Source organism: Haliaeetus albicilla, chromosome 27 (genome assembly GCF_947461875.1).
Source record: "Haliaeetus albicilla chromosome 27, bHalAlb1.1, whole genome shotgun sequence".
Taxonomy (NCBI): Eukaryota; Metazoa; Chordata; class Aves; order Accipitriformes; family Accipitridae; genus Haliaeetus; species Haliaeetus albicilla.
In genome coordinates, this window is record NC_091509.1 from 3147110 (window position 1) to 3167930 (window position 20821).

The 20821-nt window shown below is 40.3% G+C and overlaps 1 protein-coding gene across 2 annotated transcripts in view; it reads right to left on the reverse strand.

The window, feature by feature from the left end:
- Nucleotides 1–20821, reverse strand: part of CTNNA1 (catenin alpha 1) — a 120193-nt gene that overhangs the window by 9008 nt on the left and 90364 nt on the right. For both annotated transcript variants that reach the window (XM_069772639.1, XM_069772640.1), the window contains exons 11-16: nt 14777–14933; nt 9090–9290; nt 7838–7989; nt 4849–4959; nt 3161–3342; nt 2270–2375 (exon numbers count right to left, since the gene is read on the reverse strand). In XM_069772639.1, coding sequence (XP_069628740.1) covers nt 2270–2375; nt 3161–3342; nt 4849–4959; nt 7838–7989; nt 9090–9290; nt 14777–14933 — 909 coding nt within the window. The remainder of the gene's footprint in view (nt 1–2269; nt 2376–3160; nt 3343–4848; nt 4960–7837; nt 7990–9089; nt 9291–14776; nt 14934–20821) is intronic.

A 20821-nucleotide genomic window follows, 5' to 3' on the forward strand; every position in this document is an offset into this window, starting at 1 on the left:
CGCTGTTTGGTTAGAGAAGCTGAAAGCAGGCACTTAGTGGAAGCAGTTACCACGGCAGGATGGGCATGTGGCAATGCGTGCCAGCAGCTGTCACCCAGGACAGCCATCAGCCTGTGCCTGGAGCACATCCCCGGACCAGCCTCCGCAGCGCACGGACCAGTCTCGACAGCAAGAGGCTGCTGGAGCGTTTTACTGGGAAGCGGGGCAATCCCTACACTTGCCCCCAGCTCCTTTCAATTTAATAATCAGATACTGATGTAACCTCAACTTCCCACCACTGTCAAAGAAAAAAAGCAACAGAATTTTTCTTTTGCTTTTTAAGTATTTCAACACTGAAAAAAAAATAATATGGAGAATCATTGTCTTGCTGCAAATCATTTTCATTTGTGTTGTACTCATAACTGCTTCATATTCCCCTGTTCAAAACAAGCAGATTGCTACTTTGAGTGAAAGATGGAACACCTTTGGGAAAATCTGCCAGCTGATGGCTAGACACTTCTCAACAGACGCGAAATACCTTGGATAATAGCTTTTATAGTTTCAAAGGAAATGTGCTGTAAAACTGCCTGACAGCAGGAGTTAGGAGTTCCTGACACACTAACACGAGGGGTCATGATTCACCCGGTGTCACATGGCGAACAGGACATAAAAACCCATCCATTTGTTAAAAGCCCATATTAGGCATAGGAAGGCATTAGTGCTCTGCTGAAATGGTTGCATTGCACATCCTCTGTAACTGTCAGATAGTTCTACATTTACAAGTTTCTAAAGAGTATGTAAGCATATCTAATGAAATATGCAAGCTGAAAGTATTAGTAGAGTATGGAGTCAGGAAAAAAGCCATATTCTTGTCAAAATGACTAACTGTACAGACCTGCTCATATTTATCTTCAAACATGTGCTTAATCTTTTACATTTTTAAGGACCTTACTTCTACTAAAAGGAGCCATTTAGTTTTCTTCTGTATTTTGAAATGGCTTGGTGCAGAAAACCGTATACCAATTTTGCATAAAACATGTGAATAAAAAAAGTATTGTAAACCTTCAGCCCAAGATCCCCCCGAGATCTAACGCAAACTGCTCCCTGCTTCATTTACCTACAGCAGCAGCGCACCTGATTCTTCCAGAAATACCATTGTCAAAATGCTATAGCAAGGAGACCTATTTTAAAAAAAACTTTTCAACTTTATCTCCCCATTGAACATTTCTCACTGCATCATTAATAAATTAGGGTGAAGACAACATCCTCTGGATGCAACATTTAAAGAGAGATCTGCACTACAAAGATTTACTTCCAAAGTGACATGGTTTTATTTAAAACCTTGCATTATGAATTTGCATTCAGAGAAGGACTGAAAAGCAAGCGACGGCTGTACAAAATAAAGTTTAGTCCATGATCTCAGACCTAACCTACCTGCATTTCAGGGTCTCTCTTGAAGGCAGAATATTATTACTAATGCTGATGTTTGCCTGCAATTTGGGTGTGGACTGAGACCAAAGGCGCTTTTGCTTGGCCCAAACCAGTTTCTGAAGTGGCTCAGGACAGGCAGATGCATTGCATAAAAACCCTGAGCTGGCCATACTCGTTCAATCCTATAAGAATTCTTTTCAAATACTTTTGTACATATAGCACAACAACATCCACAACAGCCTGGGACAGCATAGCAAATACTCGGGTCATTATGTGCCTTGCTCAAAGTCTTCATCAGCTCTGACTGGACAACAAAAAAAGATACTAGAGAGTTTTGACAATCTCACCATTCAGCCTATGGGGCATTTGAAAATTGTCAATATTAAAAAGCTGCCTCAAAAATAATATTAAAGGTTGTGCAATAGGCCACGTGCAATAATTAGTGTTGCCTACGCAGTCTCATCATTGCTTTGGAAAGTATTGGGCATATTCTGAGCATGACAGAAGAAACACGAATTCAGTTTCAGTCCCGTTCAGTTACAGTAACTGGCCTAGATACTAGGTGACATGAAGCAACGTTGGCATATTGCTACCTTAAAATGGTAGGTGCCTGATTTAAGCCAAGGAGCTGTTAGTGTTACTGCTGGGCATATTTAGTTGCTTACACTGCTTAGGGTGGCAGAAGAGCAGCTAGAAAGAAAAGGCTAGAATTTTCCAGCAGCAGTCTGGAAAATCAGTTAAAAAAAACCCCAAACCTCAAAACTAAACACATTTTCTTCTGTTCATCATGTCTGCAGTAGTAAAAGATCTCCCATTCCTCATTTGCGCTGGAGGCTTATGAAAATGAATTGTGACTTACATGGTCAGCAATAGTCCGTCCCAGCTTGTCCATCCTTGACCCAGCCTCTGCAATCTTCTTGGCTGCACTAATCACATCTGACGTATTTTTCAGCGGACCTTTACCTCTGCAAAACAGAACAGAGTCTACCTTCTAGCACCAGAAAACTGGAAGAGTGCACTATATATTGCTTTTCTTATTCTGTTCCAAACAGTACTAGAAGTGAATCCTCACCCAAACTGCATGAAAAAGGTTGCACAGAAATAGGCAGGTGTAACAATTACAGCACCTTCATTTTCCAGACAGTTTCCTCCTTCCAGCCCCTCCCCATATTTAGACTAAATCTAGGAATAAAACCATCTTAAATTTTACTGTTTTAAGCAACCTAATGATGATAACAGATAACATTTTAGAAGACAGAGTTGCAATTTTCATGGAATGCAACATCAAGTTTAAAAAAAGTCTTGTATAAAATCTGGTAAATGAATTTCAAAAGGCATCAAAAAACCTCTCTTTCTTTTGCAAATAACTGTACTAGGAACTACTTCTGCAGTATAGCAATATCGAGAAGCCCATAGAATTTAATGTTGTAAAGAACTGAGCAAATATACATATATTTTTTTTTTTTTTTTAAATTTTTTTTTGCTTGGGACAAGAATCACCCTTAAGAAAGACAGACAGGCAGGCAGTAACTGCTGTGTGTCTACAGATCAATTTAAACAGTTATTACCACCCAGTCACTGCATAGTAATGCATCTCCTGAGCTAATACACAGGCTTTAATAGGGTAACATTTAAAGGAAATCATAAGAAGTAACACTCTTCAGAGTACTTGCAAAATATTTCATTGAAAGATCAGCATCCCAGCCAGTTCTGAGAGAAGACGGTGTGTGCACAAATTAAAAAGACTCACCTGGTGAAGTCTGTCATTTCCATCATAATCATACACATTTGTTTTGCCAGAACAATTATATCGTTACCGCTGTCATCCCATTTTGATACTTCAGCATCCAATTTACTCTTTTCTTCCTGGAAGCTTGCGACTTGCTCAGCAATCTTAGCTTTTTGCTCTTGAGGGAGCTGAGCCATGATAGCCTGAAAGAGAGTTTTCTCACATTGCCTTATGCCGCTGCTTGTAGAAGTCTTTTTGGAACCTCTCACTAATAACTAATTTAAGTCATGTAGATGGGGGATAAAACTTTAATAGCAATCCTCTACCTAGAGGCTTTACAGAACCATTTCCTTCCATTTTGAATCAAAGTTTATGCTTTTTCTTAAGAAAGAGTGCCCAGAAAGCCAAGTTGACACCTGAAACACGGGCATTTGCATGATAAAACTGTTAAGACTCCAAACAAGTTTGCCAGGTATTACTATCCCTCAAAGAAAAACTGCATGAAGAGGGGGAACCTGCCTTTTCTATAAAATTTAAGAGTTTTGAAAGGAAGTTCCACTTGGGTATCTTTCAGTGTTGTAATGCACAGAAGAAATATTACGAGTCTCTCTCCTGCAAAAAGCTAGATGTAGTATTTTGAAACATGCATACTGAGGAAAGAGTAAGTGAAAATAGAGTATGTGCTTACTCCTGAATAAAATCTATTAGACTAGGTTTACAGCCTGTATGAGACTCAATGCCCTTGCCTTCACATAAATACTAGGAGCATTCACGCCTCTAGGAGCAGGTGAAAAGGAGTCTTCAGTAAAAAAAGCCTCTGGCAGCAGCTGTGCTAAAAAGTAAATTAGAAATGTCTGCATTTAAATAAAAAGGGGGAGACAGATAGAGGAATAGACAGTGCTTGTACAAGGAAGGAGAGCATAAAAAATACTCTCAGTTAGTATAATTCCAAAGCCAAGGTGGCAGAAGTTTGATAAATAAGGCCTAGCTACTTCTTGCCTGGTTTCAGGCTAGAAGAGCCTCAACAAAAAAAATCTTCCATGGCACTTTCCCAAGAGTGTAAATTGTTATCGATCCAGAAGGGGACATGTCAAATAAAAACAACAGGTAAGGCCTGTTTTTCCTTCAATGTACTGATTTTAAGTTTTCACCTATTAATAATTATATATTGCCTATCAATGCTTTCATTTTTAACAGTCATAGGAAAGGCGGTTAGTTTAAATTATTTCATTTTTGAGCTCCTCTCAACATTGTCTTGATAAATGCTCAGTGGGCAAACACACACCAACACATGCATGAGAAAACATTCTGTAAAAATTTCTTGCCCACAAACTTACTATTTGCCTGTTGAAAATAACATTACTATGACAGAATGATTTGCCCCACATCTCCCTGCAGAAGCTCACCTAACTAGCTGGCAGTGCCTACAACGTCTGCGATATCAAAGTAGTTCATCAGTATTAAAAGGATTTTGATCTTTCAGAACATCCAATATAAAACAGAGATGTTTCTCACATCCATCAGACCAACACATGCTGCATCTCACTTAACCTCCTTTTCAAAAGAAAACCGGAAATAAAGAATGCCAGTTTTCTGATCCAACACTTTCACCACCACCCCAAAAAATTTATCCTGGATATTTTCAAAGCAAGTTGAACTGTTTCTTGCAGGCAAGTCACAGTTCTATAATGCTCAGATTTCTTCCTTACCCTCGCACTTTGTCCAGCAATGAGCTGATCATCTTCGGTCTGAATACTTGTTCTGCTTCGGACATCAAAATCCTCAGTCTCAAAGTCAGAATCATCCAACTCTTCAGGAGTCTGAGGAAAGAGTAATTCAGTCAGTTAAACAACAGATTCCATGGCTAAAAATCAACAGGAATATTGTTTTTCAAGCAGAGAGAATGGAAATCAGTGAAGGTAAAAATTATTCAATGTTTCCAACAAAAAGGTAAATATAGGGACTGTATCCAGCTTGTGAACACCTGTGATTATATATGCTTGGCTGCTCATGTTAAACACCATAGGGATCCCCAAAATTACATACCAGTAACTAAACATCTGAGATTTGTCAGGACACTAACACACTCAGGATTTGAAACACAAAAAAAAAGTTTTTGCAAAACGAACAGGATTTTTGCAAGTTGGTTAAATGTAAAGGCTTCACTTGAAATTCTGAAGCTAAAATTACACAGCTTTAAGGCCTGGTTCAAAACCACAGACATCATCTTTAGCACAATTATGAATCAAAGCATTGACTAAATTAACAACAGATAAAATACACCAAAATTTATTTTTATCCCCCAGGAAAAGCTGAAAATTTTTAGCTAGTAAGGGCCAGCTTTTATGCTGTAGGCTAAACACATCTGACCTAGTTCCTGCTTGCCTAGGATTTATTTTTGCTACTGCCAGTCTATAGCTGGGAAACTTTTTATAAAGATTATCAATTTTAAACAGCATGTTTGTCAAAATACTACATCTTTGCCTAGAGTGGCACTTCATGACAACTTTGGAGAGCTGGATCAACAAAGAACTTCACCGATAAATGCAATAAATTGTGATTAAAAGGTAAGATGCAAATAAAGTCCCTGTTCTTCAGGTTTCTTCCCCATGATATGAATTTTACAGACTTGTTTTCCGATACAGACATCTTGTGATACAGTTAAAATAAAGATGGATACACAAAATAGCTGCCAAAAAGCAAAGGTGAGTCTGGTGACTATCAAGACCTAGGGTATTTCAGCCACCATCTCTTCTCCATGCCTTGAAGAACAGAGTATATCCATAAAATCAGTATAAGGACATATACTAAGTAGCTCAGTGTATAAATATTTAAAAAATTAAAGAAAAAAAATTAAAGAAAACAGTTCTGCTGCACCTTTAGAAACTGTTCATGATGCTCAAGCCCCCTTCTCTGCCCATCCATCCCAAGGCCCAAATAACCTGGGGCATACAAAGAGTAATTCTTCTTTCAACCTGCTATCAAGGGCAAAAACTCCTCTGGGGGCAATGAGAGATTGCCTGGGAATCAGGGAGGAAAGAGCTTTACTTCAATACCCTACAGATATAGTAAGATTTTAGTTTTGAAAATACATTTCATGGACACAGAAATCAGGTGTTTCAGTGACACTTCCTTCTGGTTCCTGTAAAGAACAAGTAGCGCCACCAAACGAAGTTTCAAGTGCGTAAGTGTGTTTGCCCCAGCCAAGCTTAGCAGCAACCCCCTGTGAGCGTGGTTACTCCTGTGGTCCAGTCTGAGACAAAGCCCTGGAGAAGTGGTGGCTTGCTATCTCCATTTGTGTGGCGCTCTTATCCTAAACACATTATACACCTTACAGCCCTTTGGACAACAAATATAAACATTTTAACTTTTTTATAGGTCACTGATGTGTCACCAGTGAGCTGCCGTTAGCTACTGGCAGCTGCAATAAAGCTGTGGCACCCTGACATCAGAGATGCAGCACAAGGGGAAGCGTCAGGATTCCTGGCATCGCCAGCTCAGCTAATTACTGACGACGTGGAATTGGCAGTCGTGCCTTCATGTCCTGAATAACAAGGACTTTAGCAGGGGGTGAATCAAATTAGTTTGTCTGCATAGCAGGGGAGCATTGATATCTTCATCTAACACTGGTTGTCTATAGATCCCAAGCTTAAGGTTGAAAAAAATTATATGGTGAGCACATAGGTGGTTGTCAGCTTTTCTTCTGATTTTCCATCTGATTCTTTGTCTTAAGCAGCAAACATGGAAGATAATATATTAGTAACCATTGCAAAGGTTACTATAATCACATATATTCTGGGGCTGTACGTCCTTAATTTACTTATCACCAAAATGCATCTGCCATGGTTACCATTCTGAAAGATGAAGACAGTTTCTCCACAAAGCATTTATATTTGAGTCAGAGGAGTACAAGGAAAAAAAGAAAGGCATAAAACCCCTACATTTGTTTTTGCTGTGTCTGGCTCCTGCGCATTTTTACCATGCTAAGGTTCAAGAAATATGCCCATAGGTCAGCTTCAACCAGAACTTTCTTTTCTGCATCCCTTCAATCAACTGCAGGAGCCCTTCCTCGTCTTCCCTGCACATCTCCTACCAGTCTAATGCTGCCTGACCTATCAGAAATTAGGACTTCCACGTCACACTCACTGCACATGAAACATGCAAGCACAGAAGAGACAAAGCCTCTATGAACTGGTCCTTGTTTACTGAGGTTAGCCAATTAATGAATTACATGCTCTAGGAACTACAGACTGAACTCATCTAAATCTGTTTTTGACTAACTAGCATTAATTCTCAAAATTTACTTAATAGAGAGCCATCAGGTTTTATTTCTAAGCTCTCAAACTGTCAAAAAGCATCCATAGTTATGAATCCACTTGCTGCTGTTAAATTAAAGGTCACTGATTTTAGCACATTAACAAGCAAGGCATTAACATGATATTACAAAAGATGCGTGAAGGGTATTTAGCATCACAACTCTGGCTATCATTGATGCTTAGATCTGTTTAATGAATTTGAATCAAAACGTACTTCTGAAGTACTCCACAGAGCAATTAGCAGTTTTTAAGACTCAGAAGGGTAATACAAGCTAAACGAAAACCTTACGCTGTCTGCTCTCAGCAGAACTGATGCCTGTCAGTTCAATAAAGGTGGGAGAAAGCAAGCGGAAAAGCAAAAACCTATTTAAGTTATGCTCACCCGAATCATCAGTACAGCTTTCCTGATATCTCGTATTCCATCGTACACCAGTCGCGAAGCATCGATAAATTCGTTTTCATCCATTGGCTGAGCAGGGTCTGAACTCAGTGCTTCCACAGCAGCTTCTACTTGCTCAGTAAACCGCGGCATAACTGAATTAAGAACATAAAATAACAGTCAGTCCCCACCCCAATGCCACTTTCTGCTATGGACTCCTGTAAAAGATGCCTCGTTGTTAACTATCACAGGAAGCTGTGCAGAGGTTCCACTTAAATTCAAAACATTTGTTACAGAAGGACACCAATACTGTAGCTCAAATCTTAGTCCAATTTCTGTTTACTCTGCTGCTATTTGTTTTTTTTCCCCTTAGTGAAAAGTTTATCACACCCTTCTAGCAGACAAGGAGAAAACACCTGGAGAAGCAGTTAGAAACTATGGGATAAAATATTAAGCATTTGTTTAATGTTCCCTGCAGATGTGCATCATTTTTTGGGGAAAAAAATAATATTGCTACCATGAAGTTCAAGTTTAACAAGGCACTGGAAGAGGGCAGGTTGTACTGCTGTACTTCAGTGAGTCATTGCACCCCAGGAAGAACATCACAGAACCATTTACAGTCTGTTCATTTCTTCAGTGTCACCCTTGAATCCTCATCAAAGTAATTAAAGCAAAACCAACAACTAACAGTTGGCACAACACTCATTGAAGCAACCAGAATCATTTCTTACCCTATATGGATGTTACCAGCTAGTTCACAGGAAACACCCTGATTTATTGTTTAGGTGTGGGGGACTACAACATACAATGCTTCTTTAATACTTATAAAGATATTTTATAAAATTTACCCTAAATTATTACTCAAAATTTACTCTACTGGGCCAACGTGGCAGAAATCTTCTTCCTGGATCCCGTACACTTGCAGGGCCTGGTACGATACTGCAAGATGATCAGCATAACTTTCAAGCCCTGACTCACTGTTTGGGACTCATTCCCCGGCATTTTAGCTTTCTACAGCTCAGTCAATGACAGCAAGCACACTCAGGGAGACCTTGTGCACTGCTGAGTTTTAAGCCAGTCAACACAGCAAATTACATTTCTCATTTTGCGACAGCTCTGCAAATAACTCCCACTAATTTTCATTATAGTATGTAAATAGAGTATTTAACAGATTTCACAGGTACATTAGTATCCGGTTGCCCATGCACTTGTAAGCAATATGAATTTAGGGCTCTTGGGAGTAACTGACTCTTACCTGTGTTGGACAGTAACTTCGTTGCTTCCAACACCTTCTCAGTGTAGACTCCAGGTTCGTAGTTATCCATTTCAGAAGTGACAACATGAATGACTCTAGCAGCACGTCCTCGAATTGCACCAGCTGTGCGGTCTAAACCATCAACATCTTTTTCTTGGAGAGCAATGACACATTTGTTTACATCTTCTAAAATATGATTCTCTGGTGGTAAAAGAAGAAGGATTTAGGTGGTAATATCTTCTTTTCTGTTGCAGTCATCAGCATTACAATTTGTCAGTTTGTGACCTGCTCTATAAAACCTCCAGCACGATGCTGTAAAGCATTAATTTTTAAGCTTGCTACACAACCAGCAAACAGCTGCCTTCCAAACTAGGTGTCAAAAAACCACATCAGTCCATCCACCTACTGGCATCCACACTTCTTGCTCCTGTTTGTACTCAATTTTACCAACAGAAAAGCTGAGTTTAGCTGAATTCTCCCCTAACGTGTTTCCTTCCATATTCCTACCCTGGACTGCCAAAGCCCTTATTCCAAATATTTGCAAACCACTCCCCCATCATTCCACGTGCGTGGGGCAATGAGGCACCTTCCCCAGCGCCACACCTAATCCACTCAATGCTGTAATAGACCAGGGAACTTGTTGCATGTTTCTAGCTTCCTGCATAGTGTTTTCCTACAACCACACACATACCATCAGAGACTATTAAACTGTTAGTCCTCCATTCAAATTTAAGACACAACACATGCGGTGATTTATGCAGAAAGTGTTCCAGTGGCAGAGTACTCATTGCCTCTTATGAAAACAAAAAATAAAGCCAAGACCTCAGTTTGTAATTTACTTTTAGAATATACATTGTCTTTTTTATACAGAGATACCTTCCCCCATTTATCAAGTCCAACAAGCCCCAAATGAGTAAAACCCCTAAGAGATTTCTGAAGAAGCCTAACGAGGTTGGGATCCTTATTTCGGGAAACCTGCCCAAAAGGTCTTCCAAACTCTGTTAGACACCTCTTTAACATAGCAGTACCAACGCTTTGATATTGCCATCCAACATGAGCATTTGGGCTGCTTGGTAAGAAACCAACTTGGAAACATTTCTGCTCTGTCACTTAAAATAGTTTCCAGCGTTACTTACCATTGACTTAATCATGCTACACTGCCAACCCGTGCCACTGAAGTGGCTTTTATTCCCTATGCAGGTAGTAAAAGAGCCATTTTGCAAGAGTTTGTAGAAACGAGAAGCACATAGAGTTGACTGATAGAGGATTTGTATAAACTGGCTGAAAGGATTGCTGCTGGAAGTGTTACACTTAATTTACATAAAATTAACAGAGCCAGGTGCAATATTGCAAGACTTCTGTAAGCAACCTGGACAAGAAATACACTTGTGAAATACCTCTGAAGCAACACAGCCTGAACAAGTTCAGCTGAGGGCAGAATGTGGCCCTAAGAGAGAGAAGCGCAGGTTCATTAGTGATTTGACAAGTCACTGAGTAGGCAGCCAAGGTACAAGAGCTGCAGCAAGGAGCACACAGAGTTTCGGTATTTAAAGCAAGAGACAGACATCCCTGCGAGCTGCAACAGTAAAAAGAAAAAGCATTGGCATCAGGCCAAAACACAGACTGTTTATTGCTTGAATTCCTTAACGAATAAATTAAGCCACAGACCATTTAAAAGCCTCTTTGGATTATACAAACTTTAATAAAAGGCACGGACAAAATAAAGATGAATATTTAAATGCCTGCTGATCATTTAATGTCTTTTGCAGATGCGAAGTGGCCAGAAAGACACTTCCAGGGAAAGATAACCCCTGCCACGGGGAAGTCTACAAGGGGGCCCAGGGAAATATGGGACTGTCAGGTGCTTCCACTCTGGTTATACTCTCCAGTTGGATGATAACAAATAAGATTTGACACTGTTCTCTGTGCATGTATATACACATAGTGCTACCTGTCCTACAGGCATATGGACCACAAGTGTCTGGCACAAAATGCCATCTGCTGAGGCCAGGGTGGCGGAGCCCCAGAAATGCTGATGCACAGGTTCACCGCCACCACCTTCGGGGACGTGTAACGCCGTCCTGCATCAAAGCTCACAGCCTTCCTGTTGCTGAGCAGGAGAAAAATCTCACAGCAATAGAATATGACATGGGCAACGGCAAAGGGATCTTGTCCTACCAAAATAACTATAGCGAAAAAATGGTGTGGTTTGGCAACAAAGACATTTTTCCAATAAAAATTATTTTTAGAGCAAACAAGGAAATACATAAAACTGTGAAAAGCTAACAGAATTAGAAGTCCCCCACGACTGTCAATCCTCAATCCACCCCCACCAAACACCTTCCATCTCCACCCACCTCCCCATTAAAGGGATTAAGAAATCCTTTTCCAAACACCCCAAGAAGCCTGCGAGGGAGTCTGGGGGCTACAGGAGATCAAAACCAAAAGAGCAACAGTCAGGAGATAAAGCCACAGATGCATAAATATAACTCCGCTTCTCTGCTGTGTCCCCTATGGAAGGTCTTAGAACAATTTCCATGCTGGACCTTCTCTTGACAAGGGACACTGGAGGAACCAGGTCAAGCAGCAGTGTCAACAGACTTGGTTACGGAACAAATACTTGAATGTTCATACACTTGTAAATGCAGTATTCATCTCATAATGAAGAAGGACAATCATCAGGCCCAGGCAACATTCATCTTCAGGCTCTTAAGACGAAATAGCTCCACTGCGATGGGCAGTCTCTCACTTAAAACTCTGTCAGCGGCAGAGGAACAGAAGGCAGCAAATGGAATGATTTTCTTAGAGGGTTTCAAAGGAGATCCAGGTAATTTCAGAACATTGAATTTGACAATTACATGGTGCTATCAGCAACTGCTCTAAAGAACAGAGATAGTGGACACACAAACATTCCCAGAGTGCTTAGGGAAGACACTGACAAGAGGGATAAGAATTACAGAAGGTACAGAAGAGCTTTGAAAGGAGGAATAATGAAACAGGCAAAGACTCTGCAGTCAAGAGATGACTGACTAAACATATGACAGAAGTCTGTACATTTACAAACAGCATGAAGATAGCGAGTAGGGAAAAAACCCTTTTCACCATCTTCTACTAAAACTAGGGGCATCAAATGAAGCAAATAGGTGACACTGCAAAAGTGAGGAGGTTCTTCACCCAGAGCACAGTTAAGCTGTGAATTTTGCACAGGATGATGGAGATGCCAGCGGTTTATAATGGTCAAAAGAGCAACTAACACAAGCTTAAATGAGAAAAATCTGTCAAGGACTGTTCGGTAGATGCACCTCTGATGCTAGAGCTCCCTGGGCTGCAAATCACTCATGGTTGGGAGCATATAGGAAAGATCTTAGGCTACAGGACTCCTCTGCTATTAATCTCCTGTGCCCTGACAATTTGCCACCGCCAGACCGTTGTTCTAACACAACAGGGCCCTTCCAGTGCTATGCCCTTCATAAAATGTTGTAACCTGCAAGCTTATCTGCAACACTGTGCATGTAAGTATCCTTCTTCTATGATACTCTGCTATTATGTAAAACTAACACCTCTTTCATCAAGTGTTTACTTGTGGATAATTGATACAATTATGTAGCATAAGGTGAACAATGAAGCATATACTTCATGATGTAGGAATGTGGTTTGGGTTTTTTTTATATATATATATACACACACACACACACAAAGACTCACAAGAACTCTTTTAAAAATTCTGCTTACTTCACAGTTAGTAACTGATACAAACATCCTAATAGCCCCAAATGGAGCCTGGTGTAAATCATACCCGTCACGATTTTATCCAAAGAGGTGTTTAGACTCTTAGCAGACACATTGGAGTTGTAGCATTTCTAAGGAAAATATTTATCAAAGTTCAAACAAATGACATTTAAACCAATATTTATTGTTTTAATATTTTTCTAACATCTCTTTGATAACGCAACACATACATATAATTGCTGAATGCACTTGAGCATCTGAAGTAGTCTCAAACTACAGCATTTCCATGGCATCATTTTGGGTGGCAAGCACGCACTAGAGGTGAACTCTCTCCTGAGTCAGCCTGCCACCGCCCCAGAAAAGAAGCATTCCCTGCTTATTGCCAAGCCCTTGAGACTCTTCAGAGCAACTCAGCAGTGGGCCAACACCATAACCTGTCCCCTCAAAAGCAGAGTACCCATCTCCTTGAATGACCTATACAAGGATGCAGACCACTCAGTTCCAGCGGCTTGACCCATTTTGAGCCACACCTGTAAGTGAAATACCGTAAGGCAGCTTAATACAGACTGCATTTTCACAGACTAACAGCTTTTTCTCTTTGAAATGTTTTGTACACTTATGGGCAAACTGCAAGTGGAGCCATGAACTGCAGCACACAATTCTCTCTAAATATATTTCCCCAGAAATAGGCTCCTCACAGCTGTGTGATTTCAGCTACTGCTGCAACGATGAGCACGCAGACAGATACAAAGAACTAGGACATTCAATTGCCTAGTAAGTTTATGCTAACTCGCTGCAAAGAAAATTTTTATTCAGAACCCAGGGAACCACAATACAACATGTATGATAATACAGGTGACTCATCATAGAAACACTACTTGGGGTTTAGGGGGCTTTTTTGTTGGTGGTTTGTTTTTTTTTTTAATTGGAAAAAAGAAAGAGATGGTCTTTTAATTCAGGACCTTAATTTTTCATCTATGTTTTCTAGTTATGTTCACCTGGTACTTCTGACTCCGCACATTCTCCTGTGAAATCTCTCTACAACTGGAGTTTTTAGGTCATTTGAGATGACCAAGCCTGTTTGCACCAGGAAAATTAGACCCTCAGTTTTGTAGCGATAATTTGTGAATGCTATTGCAGACAAAATTCACATGGTTATATCACCATGTTCTCTGACTAGAGCAGAATTAGAGGATGTTAAAATAAAAATGCCCCCCCTTATTTCTAGGTCACTGCAGCTAATAGTGGGTCTTTATCAAGGATGCTGATAAAATGGACTATCTTGGCAAGCACTTTGCCAAATGGAATCATTAATCTATTATAATGATTTAATCTTTTTAAAAAACTTTACTAAAGCTGACATGGTTAAAAATATTCACAGAACATTCTCTATATGAACAGTTGTATTTTAATTAACTTGTATGACCACAATTTGATGTTCATTTTTGTTTACATAAGAAGAGTCTAAGGTGAATTGAATGATCATCTTTTTTGTTAGTTCATAACTTGAACATAAACATATTCTATTTCCCGCAATGTTACCAGTGAGGTTTGTCTACAGTAGCTAGATGGTAATTCATCGGTAGTTCAGCTAGCAATTCAAAATCTTGAGACGTAAAGTGTCTTTCACTATGTTTAAGCTGATCTGTCTACTGACATGTAAATATATACATTCATGCATGCACACGCCTTAAGTGCAGTGACAGGTTTCTAGAGTACCTGCTGAACTAAACTATTGCTGTTTTCACACTATAAAAATACCTCTTCTCCTCATGCCAAGATCTCCTGCTCTATTTTCACACCTCACTCGGCAGATGATGATGCTTGCCAGGTGAAGTGTACCAACACCATCCCTTCCAAAACCCAAGAAGACTCCAGAGCATGTGTAGAAACCACTTGTTTCCACGAATAAGCTCAGTTACGAGAATGATTATTTCTGAAATCAAACCCCTGATTACCTGATACAGCCAGGAAGTCATCAATGGAAGTGATGTCATCAACAGCATCCGTCAGCACACGGACTTGCTTCTCCCACTGCTCTTTGAAGAGATCCATGTTTTCTTGAGCCAGCTTGCTTTGGGGTTTAGCAGCCAGAGCCAGTGCAGCATTAATGACCTGTAAAATACCTCTGGATTTTTAAAACATACCCTTAATGAAACAACTAGTTTCCATATGTTTATCCAATGAGTTCAACAGCAAACAAAGCAAGTTTAATAAGTTTTCAGGAACTTGATGTTTAAACACAAAAGTGTTTTATTTTGTTGCTCTCACATCCAACTCATACTTGCTTCCACATTTATTATGGTTAGTTATTAAAAGCAAAAACACTTGGCAAGTATTCACAAGAGCTAGCTTCACCTTTCTTTAACAGCTCATGTTAAAAAGGTGTTGCTTTCTCAGTGCAGGTTGTGTTGTTAAGTATTTTAGACAGGATGACATTTAGTACACTGGAAGCTGCATTTCCTAAGCTAATTGCCAGAACCTGAGAAAAAAGGTCAAAAAAGGATTAATCTTACACAGTCTAAAATAGAAACAATATGCAAATACAAAATTAAAGATAAATTTTGTATTTATCTTCTTTTCCTTAAAGCTTTACTCTGTACTTTGCCAGTAATTGTTATAGTACCTTGAGATTTCTGTTACAGCTGTAGAAGAGGCAGATTAGCCAGGGAACAGGAGGAGAGAATACTATTTGATGCTCCTCCTGAACACCCCCCTACTAATTTTCTTCAAACCTTAAGACTAATTTACTTCAGATCCTTGTTTTTCTAAGCAGAAGAAATGCTACACGTACTGCTGGGTAACTAAGTTTATGCTGTGCCAACTAATCAGTCAGTTAAATGACCAAAAAAGCTTCTTTGGGTGTGGGGGGAAAAAAGCAATCTCAAAAGCCTGCTCGTGTTCTTGCTGCACTTTGCTCCAGCAGAATGACCTGGAAACATGCCAGGCATGAGAAACCATCTGCAGTCAGACCAACGAGACAATCCTAACTTTGTTTTCAAGCACCCGAGAGTTAGAGCTAATTAACTTACAAGTTCAATGTATAGTTTTTCTTCTCTACTGTAGGATCGTATTAATTTCACAAAGTTGACGAACAAAACATGCAAGCACCATATGTTCCTGGTTTTCAAAAATCTACTTTCTCTACTTGCTTCATTTAAAAGCATCACAAAGCATTTAAAAAAAAAATATATATAAGTCACTAAACATGGAAGTGATGGTGATGTCAAACATATCACAATGGCACTGAATGAATCAGGCAGGAGAAGGAGGCTGATTCACCCAAGAGATGCAAGAAGTTAGCAGTGACTAAGGAAAATCCACAGAAAAGCTATACTGCTCTCCACGCTACCATCCTACCTCTGGAGATGGAGGCTGCAAGTCTGGGTCACAAATCAAAATGAGTTTGATGGGTTTGATAACATAGAAAAATGCAAGAAACAATCTGGCATGAGAGGCAATCTGTTGAGGAGACCTGGGGGGATGAAACATGCCTTTGAACTATGGCAATAACGAGAGTATCCCTGTCCTTCACAAAGAACGTGGGGTCCTCTGCTGCTTCCTCTTCCATAACCAGCCACTGAAGTCACACCATCTGTGTAGGCAGCTGCAGTAATCAGGATGTCTCTTCAGAGACAGACCTGCTGCCAGCCACAGTCCACACTGCTCTGCTACCCTCACTCGCGGTGCCTGTTAAGATCATGGTTCTCAAGTCCTGAAAGCCCCCCCAAAAGTCTTGCAACACCCAAAAAAGTTAAGTTTAAAAATTTAAAATCAAACAGAAATAGAGGTTTTAGAAAAGGAAACCAGTCCTCTGCTCAAAAGCTCTGCTTCTGAAGTCTAGCCACGGCCATTTATTGCCCTAGTCTGATTAACGTAATGAATTATCCACCTATCAATCAAAATCTAGATATCCAAAGTTTTATGAAGATGAATCCAAATAACAAGTGTTCTGGAAACAAAAAGGGTGAACCAGACAACGCTCCAGAAATTTGTTCTCAGCTTTTATCCTGCTAGTAACTGTAACTACCGAGACACAGAAGATGGTGATACTAAGGGTCAGGCCATTTTCTCCTGCTCTCTTCTAGCTGCCTTGGCTAGTATCAGATATGAAAAACACCCTTTAAGCACTGAGACAGGTCAGCATTAACGTCGAAGGAACATATGGCCCGTGTACCTGCGTGATATATGTCTGGACAGCAGCATCTGTCTGAACAATTAATCTTTGTCAACAGCACATGTCCAGCCCCAGATGCCCACATTAAACAACTCTTCACATGTGATGGAAGAGCTGTCACACAGGGCTCTGCAAGTGCTCAAGAAACTCAAAATGGGCATCATCACCAAATCCAAATGCAGGAGGCACAAGCTGCACCATCATCCTCCCAACAGGCAGCTTGTCCAACTGAAAAAAAGGAGATTTTTTTAATACATTACAACAGCAAAAACACATGGCCAAGGCAAACATATTTTTAAAAAATGGCCTAGCAAAACTAGCATGTAAGATCTCCCTTACAAGCAGATGTGTCTTTCATTTGGAAAGCAGCTAGTAGTGCTAGAGATGAGGACAACCTGGTGGGGAAATCAAAGGCTATCAAGTGTCACTGTGGAGCTAAAGACAAAACTACAACTTAGGAAACCCACACAGGTATGTGTGTGCATAGGAAGAAATTCAAGACAGCAGATACAGCTCAGTAGTCCTTTTTTGTAGCACATACTCTATCTCCACGTGCAAAGTGGTCACAACATTCAGTTTTAGCAGGGGTGATAAAACCTTCACTCTGTGCACAGCTTAGCATTTATGTGGGGAAGTTATCCTGGACCCATCTCACACGTCTGCTTGAGGTAATGCTCCAGGGATTACTGACGAAACCCTGCAAATTATCTATTCAAGTAAATATGCTCTTACATAATGCCTGGTATCCGGTACAGAGTGACTGATTTTTTTTTCCCAACAGATGCTTAGATAGACATGGGAAAAGGACAGGGATGCTGGATCTTAAATAGTCTGTGTATGTAGCAAGACTATGATTCCTTTATTATCTAAAAAAGAACACTTGTGGGGGAGGGGGAAGGGACTGATTAAAGTACACTATTGCTTCTCCAAAAAACATGAAGCATTGGGCAATTAATTTAAAATATGAGTAACTCTTACAGGAAAGAGATGTGTATATATATAGTTCAAAAAATAGGAAGAACATGTCCAGACTACCTGAAATGTAACTGCTTCCATGTAAAACATTTAGCAATTTCAAGGAAATATTCTGTATTTCAGAGCTTTTCAAAATGCTGCCAGAGCACTGTGATCACAATGACTCACTGAAGTCGTACAAAGAAAAGAATCAAACAGGGACATTTTGAGACTATCCAGAAGGAAATGAAGCATGGCAAGAAAACACACTATTTTTATCGGTGCTTTGTTTCATGTAGCAATTGCAATGTTCAAGTCAGACAGCCCAATGCTCGATAACGTGGTTCCAGCAAGTTACTTGGAGTTGCTCTCCTCTACCTCGCAGCTTCCTGCGGCAGCAGCCAGGACTTGGTAATGAACGCTTCAAGATTGGGGAGGCTTAGGATTCAAAAGACTTGCAATTGATTTCCCAATCCATACCTCAAATCCTCTTCTCATGTCTTTCATGGGAAGAACCCGCTTCTTTTTTCCTTCCCCCCCACTCCCCCAACTGAAACTAAAGGTGTCAGACTGAATTTATATATTTATACCTTTGCAGGGCAGGACTCCCCAAGGCTCCCCAAAGAGCAACTTCTCCCCGGGTTACAAGACTGCAGCTGCTTTGCCCAGAAGCTCTTTTAAAAAGCACAGCTATTCCAGGACAGAAAACACCTTTACCTTAGATATACTTGTGTGTAAGCTAAAGCCACTGGGTCAGCCAGAATTAATTTTTTTTTTTAGGCTTAATTTAGGATGGCTTCTAGCCTCATCTTTATAGCACCCGATCTGAAAGACTGATATAGAGGCTAGAGGAAAGCTTTTATACACAGTGGTGTTCCTACAAAGAACAGTTGGCTGGCATAGCCAAAGGAAGAAACATCACTTGGGGGAAGAAAACTATCACCTATTTATTTTGCATTGCAATCCCTATGTGTTGTATCTTAATATAGTCTCAGTGCACACAATTTCTGTAAGCCACATAACTCTCCATCTCAATGGCTATAAGCACTTTTTATTTTTTGCCTCAGTCTTTTTGATAGGGACTTTTTTCTCTTTACAGGAGACTGTTCTTTCTGCAGCTGGTTTAGCCTTGCCCTGCTTCCTGTAGTATTGGTTTTAGGATGCTACCGTGACACAATAAGGAGTGTCTTTCAAAAGCTCTAAAGCAAACACCCAGTCCTCTCCCCTCTCCTCACTACACACCTTTTCTTTACAACCAAAATATCTGCAGTTCCTACGTAACTCACTTGTTTTTTTGTTTTTAAATAAAGATCTTGATTTACCAGCTTTCTTGTGGCATTTGAGTAATGAGTTGGAAAGTAGCTCCATGGCCTCCAAATCTGGGATAGTTTGCATTTGTTTAAAAAAAAAAAAAGGGGGGGGGGTGGCACCAATAAAACAAGCACATACCCATCAGCTATCACCTCAGGGGCAGAGGAAAAAGGGACACGCACAAACCAAGCCCCAGGTGGGATCCGAAAATCAGTTTTATTCTGGAGTATGTGAAGGGGAGCTCGTCAAGCACACTACAGGATCGAGTTTGCTTTGGGAAGAAGATCCAAGAACAAGCAAGGGCAGAAGCAGCGATCCTAGCTTTGCCTTTTGGAGCAACCTCAGCACAAGGCTGAATGGAAGAAGTCTCTTATTCAACCTGCCAAAACTGGTAATTGCACCACGCAGTACCCCTCATTTGCTCTATTTTATTCGTACCTCACAGAGTCCTCTGGTGATACTGAGGGCTAGTTGTAGGGTAGAAGCAAAAACATGATTCACGGATCACAGCCTTCCAAATGATCAACAAATGAATTCATGACTTTGCCACCAAAGCTGCTACACCAGCTGAGCCCAGCCAGGACTCTCCCCTTGCCCAGGTGAATTTTAATGCTCATATTTTTCTGTATTAAAGAAAGCATAGCTTGCTTACTGGCAGTTTGTAAGAAGCTGCTCATAATTTAATGTTACATATGCCAGATGCCAAAGTTACCTCCAGTGTTCACCCTACTCATGTCTCCTTCCCTGCTCCTGATTGCGTTCTGCTCTGAGTGGAAAAAAAAGTTCATAAGCAGGACATTTAAGTCACTTCCAGTAACCTCCAACCCCAGGTTTGCATCACATGTCTACATGTGCTAGCTCTCCGCATACTTCAATATGGCAAAAATCACTCTGCAAACTCTGATGAGCTGAAATGCCCGGAAGCAAAACATACAGGAGATTGTTTTGCACTTTCACTAGCTATAATGGCAGTGACCAGCAAGTGTACAGATGCTGATGCACCAAAAGAAGAAGGAAAGGTTTGCTTTGATTTCCAATACTTTGTTCCAATGTATAAAAGGTACTTTGAGCACATTCCTTTCCTGCAAGTTACGCACAGAGTGACTGCAGGCATCTCTGCAGAGATATTTCTCTTGTTGTTACAGAGCTATAATGACCCACAGATATGCACTTTTACTGGAATAACATGACCTTTTCCAGTTTAGCATATACTACTGTCAAAGTATTTACTATGTGCATATTGTGTACAGATAATTATGCTATCAACTTCCCCATATATGGAAAATATATTTCATTTGTAGCTGAGGACTGATATTATAGTACCAGTTAATGTAGAAGCTGCAAGAATTTTGGTGCTGTTTGTTTTGATGTCCATTTGCGTTGCTTCATTTTGCATTTCACTGACTTCAAGTGCTGAAAAGCTTTGAGGGTTTCAGGGGCTCTATGTCTCTTCTGGACACTGTTCAGCTACTGCACTCCACAGATCATACTATGCCTGTGATGAAAACATACAGTCCTTACACACTAACATACCTCCTTCTACAGAACTGAATCCCTTTCT